This window comes from Heptranchias perlo, chromosome 19 (genome assembly GCF_035084215.1).
Source record: "Heptranchias perlo isolate sHepPer1 chromosome 19, sHepPer1.hap1, whole genome shotgun sequence".
Taxonomy (NCBI): domain Eukaryota; kingdom Metazoa; phylum Chordata; class Chondrichthyes; order Hexanchiformes; family Hexanchidae; genus Heptranchias; species Heptranchias perlo.
In genome coordinates this window covers 36,907,968-36,913,240 of record NC_090343.1, presented here as the reverse complement: position 1 = coordinate 36,913,240, position 5,273 = coordinate 36,907,968, and the positions used below count along the sequence as shown (strand labels likewise).

At 39.1% G+C, this 5,273-nt stretch overlaps 1 protein-coding gene across 1 annotated transcript; it reads right to left on the bottom strand.

The window, feature by feature from the left end:
- Positions 1–4,020: 4,020 nt before the first annotated feature.
- LOC137335486 (melanocortin receptor 3-like) lies at positions 4,021–4,998 on the bottom strand. The gene has a single exon (XM_068000832.1). The coding sequence runs from the start codon at positions 4,996–4,998 to the stop codon at positions 4,021–4,023; it is 978 nt and encodes a 325-aa protein (XP_067856933.1).
- Between the last annotated feature and the right edge of the window lie 275 nt (positions 4,999–5,273).

Sequence of the window (5,273 nt, the reverse complement as noted above, 5' to 3'; positions counted from 1 at the left end):
ACTCCTATCAGCCTTGTCCTTTCCCAAGTTCCACTGCATCCACATCCTGCAGCGAATTGATTTCACGATCCTCATACTCACTTGCAAATCCTCCCATGGCCTCATCCAACCCTATATATCCAGCTGTATACCCTGCATGCTCCTCAGACACCAGGTTACTCTTTCTTCTCTGCTCCATCATTGATGGGTGTCTTTTTCAGCCCTACCCTCTGAAATTTCCTCTCTCAATTCTTCTCCTTAATACCCTTCTCTCCAACTGTGCCTCCCCCCTGCCCCTACACCCCATATATTCCCTCCTGCATGGTGTCCATTGTTTTTCTTTACACTGGAAATTCCTTCAAGATATCTTGCTGTATGTGAGGAGCATTATGGAAGTGCAAGTTGTTGTTTTGCCTTGACAGTGAATGGCGATCGTGACCAGGAACCCAAGTTGATTTTCCCCTCCTAACCCAAGGGCTTGGGACCCTAGCTATTGCTGCAGCTCAGACTCATTAACTCATGACAACTGTGGATTGAAATAGGACATTTATTGGTCTATATGGCTCAGCTATTCACTGGGTCAACTCTGTCATCAGAAAAGCTTTTAAAATAATTTTCGTCTATTTAATGATGATAATAGAATTTGGGACAGAATGCAATGAAGAAGAGATCCATTACTTTTATGGATGCTATGACGTTTCTGCATATGACGGCGCTGTTAAATATAGCAGACAAAGTACTATAACCTTTGTCATTGTTGAATGCTGGCTGGTTGAACCTCATTAATAATGTCATTATCTGTCATCATATTCAATGAGCTGCATGTGGCAGCATTAGCTCTCTTCTACTTATTGAGAACATGCCACTTCCACATTAATAACAGCACCATGCCGAAAAATGTACCTAATATTTTTATCTGTGAGCTCGAAGTAAACCAAATCCGCCAAGAAAATACTAATGCAATAATTCTAGATTTTTGAATTGTGTAGTTCCATGTTTTTATACATTTCCAAAATAAGTAAACAGACAATAAAAAAATACACTGTTTACAAAATGCAGAACAAGATTCACAGATTTTCCAGAGATTCCCAGCTCAATGAAATTTCATGTAAGCTACATGCACTTATTTGGATTTCCTTGTCACAGATTGTCATATTCAGTTCATGTTTCCTGACCAAAACCTTTAACTAGACTAAAGATGAACAAAATGTAAGTTAAATTACATCGACAGTACAGGTGCAGACCAAATATTTATTTGGTTTCAACTAGTCACCAAAAACATCATTAAACACTTCAATTTTTGAACCTATTAAATATATACCAAACACAACAACCAAATAGTAACAGAATCACCACAGGCAGCTTAAGATACAAAGGCATATGCTGAACATCATTGTCCAGGTAAAAGGAGCAGGAGTGAGAATACAGTTCAATGGTAAAACCATTTAACAATAATGAAATACATCACAGCTACTTATAGCATCTTATTTTACATTGATCTTGCCCGATGGCTCAGCTGGTAACTGGACTGCTTGATGTAGAACAGAGCCATATGGGACAGAAAATTTCAAACCCTGGGCTTTGCTGGCTTGACTGACCTCAGGCTGCCCACTATCCCTATTGGAAACTACATGTGTGGACTTAACCTGAGAACAGGATCAAGCTTTCTTTGTCTTTCCTCCCACCATCAGTGTTGTCAAGTACCCTGCTGATGTTTACCATTCAGGCTTAACACAAGAAGGTTGATCATTTGAGCGAGTATTGATGATGTCTCTGAAACCAAACATCATCTTGAGTCACCATCTTCAGGACAGAAAGGGAGAAAACTGGGAAGGGTGGGTGGGAATTAAGAAACCCTACTGAAAGAAACACTTCATATTTAGCATTTTCATCTAATTGTGTGGTCTTTATTAAATTGTTAGAAGATTACAAATTAACTTTCTATCTTGTAAGGTGCCCGATGCCTAATAAAAAGCTATCAGTTATATGGCTATAACAGTATTATATATTTAAAGGCAAAGTGTCAAGTATTTGCAATTATAGCATAATAAACTTCCTGAGAAACTCTTAACCCTTTCAGTATAAATTGGTTCAATCTAGCTGGCTTTTTCCTCATTTAAGGCAACTCATTTATATAATCATTTTGTTTTTCTTATTACCTACTTGATATAATTAAATAAATTGACCCAGGCCCGCTAGCCATCCATGCCTTGCAAGTGCTTAATTACTTTAATTAGTTTACCAAGCTAAAGTTGTTCAGTAAGACCGCTCTCAGTAACAGTGCAGGCACTGCAGCAGTCACCGTGTGTGAAATTTGGTTTTAAATTCAACTTCATAGATTGCCTAGGCCAACTGCAATTGTCACGGGAATACTGACTAGCTTTTATTAATGCACTCTCTGAGTTAGGTGCCACACTTAACTCTTACTTTTGAAATGTAAACTCTTAACCAGAGATTTGGCTTACAGCAGTTTCTTTAATCAGAGCTTAATTTTTCTAAAACTAATCTTAATCACATATATTTGTAACATTACCGAGACACAAGATGCAGGTTCAATTAGGTATTTAAAAAGTGGACTCACAAATAATTAGCTCCAGTTTGGTTAAAGTATCAGGCCTGAAATTTCCTCCGTGGGCACAACGCGGAAGTTAGACCCGAAAATGCACCCATTCTACCGATGTAAAGTTATGCTCAAATTTCCTGCGAATCTCATTGGTATACTCCTGAACATAAACAATTGGAGCTTAAACAATTGGAACCAAGGAAAGTGCTGAACACACACCATATATTTCTACTATAAGTATGGAAATTATAGTTTCAACAACTCATTTAACCATCATTCATGCACATCAGGCACAGCATGTTTAAGGAAGTGCATCGGAGAAGCTTTTCAGTTTTTAATGTGACATACTTATGCCATAAAAATGCATTCAAAGAAACAGAAAATACAGAGCAGATCTCAGTGAGGATAATTTTTTTTAAAAATGCTCACAAAATTGCAATTAAACACCAGCAGCGCCGGAAAATCTGGTCGTAATTTGAAGAAAGCCTCCGAGCAAGGGCAATTGCAAGAAACTCACGCATAAGGCTCTGTAACTTGGGGGCAGGACCAGTATTATGAGCAAAGATGCGTTCGGGTGGAGGGATCGATAGATAATCGTAAAATATCTAGAAGCTTTGGACGTATTGTACCTGCGTGCGTAGCTCACTTACGCCCAGAACTCCGCGGTCGTTTAGGCTGCGTATTTGATTTGCGTCCAGATTGCACATATCTCAAATACGCAGGAAATTCCATGCGAATCCATATGAACTGTAGATACACCCTATTATGATCAGTATGATTTACCAGTGATCGTAGAAAGTGGAAAAATAAACAACCTCGGTGGCAGAAAATGTCAGTCTTGTACTGCTTGAGCAGACACTGAATAGTAACATGAAACAGGAGCATTATTAAGGCTCCAAATGATGGGGCCAACCTGAATGAAAAAAAATTAGGCTAGAAATGACTTGACAATATCAGCAAGTGAGTGCATAACCTGTTCGTATGGCATCTTTATTTGCAATATTAACTGAAGTGTTGGCTTTTTAAAATAAAGGGAGTAATTCCTTTATTACAGTAGCAGACAGTAGAATGTCAAACGCATTAAGCATTTGTCTACTAAACACCCATTCATCATTTCTAACCTATTTTATCTCTAAGTTCAGAAATGCTTACGACCATAATCAAATCTGGCTTTGCATTTTTGTAGCATCATTAAAACATAGTTTGCAACCTACATGTTCTCGGCTGTAATGCATCATGAGAGATTAAATGCAGTTTTTTTAATATAGTTTCTTCAAAAGCTGCGATCACAATTTTGCAACACACATTTGCTGATGACTTTGATTCAGGGCTTCCTTCCTCCAAGGTTCTGTCCAGATTTTCTTTTCATATCGTAGCAGAATGAGGTTGACTGAAGTGAGTTAAAACCTTGCTCAGGTAACACAAGTGGAGTTGATGGGCCATTGACTTGTCACGGCGATGTGTAGCTGATGAAGTTACTATTTACAACGCATATTGAGGTTTATACAGTAGCAGAAAATGATCTCTTTGAACGTCTTGCGCATCTCTTGACTCCGAAAGGCATAAATGATGGGGTCAATGACCGAATTGCACATAATAAGGATCAAATATGTGTTAAAATGTGATGTGTAACAAATGCAGTATGGATTTTTAGGGCATGATATGATGAGGATGAGGTGAAGGAAAAAGGGAGCCCAACAGACGATAAAGATGCCAAGGAGGATGGTGATGGTAATGGCCCCTTTCATGCAAGTCCTCTGCCGGACCATACCATTGACTGGGAGTGTGGCGATTCTTTTAATGTGCAGACGAGCGAGCATGAACATATGGACGTAGAGGGTGGTCATGAGGAAAAGCATGGTGAAGAACATGGTGATGAGACAAATAATGACGGTTTTGCTGTCTGAGTAGATGATGAAGATAATGCCACAGAAAGTGCACGCAATCCAGATAACTATGATCAAAATTAAAGCTCGCTTTACCGTCATGATGCTGTGGTAGCGCAAAGCGTAGAAGATGGTGATGTACCTGTCAATGGCAATAACCAACAGATTGCATATGGATGCCACTAGGGAAATACAGATCATTGAGTCAAAAACATTGTCCATTTGCTGAATGAACTGGTCATTAACCACTAAGTAGCCGTTGTTCAAAAACGCCATCACAATCGTCTCCAAGGCATTAGATACACTTACCAGCATGTCTGCCACTGCTAAACTACAGACGAAAAAATACATGGGAGAATGGAGGTTTTTGTTCTTAAGAATTGCCACGATGACCAAGATGTTTTCCAGGAGGCTGATGATTCCCAGAGTCAGAAACACTTCAGCTTTAATTGGGACCTGCTCGTAGAACCCTGTGCTGCTCCTGTTGTTCAGGACATTGCTTTCATTCAGATCTTCTGTGCTGTTCATTATCGGCAGTTGCAAGAAGAATAGAGAATGGGTAGAATTCATCGTGAGAGCAGGTGACTTGTGTTAGAAACAAAGCTTAAAATAAGTGACTTTTCCACTGCGGCAACGTTGAAAAGTTCCATTAATTCATAGTGCAAAAGCTTGAAGATAACATATCATTCTTCACCCTGCCGACTTTGGTCAGTAGTTATTGATTTCCTTTTAGCCCGCAGCAATTCCTTCTGTTGCTACATATAGTTTTAAGGAACACCAGGACTGAGAGTTCCCAACTTCTTTTCTTTCATTCTATTTACGTGTGCGGAGCCTTGATTCATTCT

Excerpts from the sequence above, each read along its gene's own strand:
- LOC137335486 (XM_068000832.1), bottom strand. The coding sequence starts at position 4,998 with ATGAATTCTACCCATTCTCTATTCTTCTTGCAACTGCCGATAATGAAC.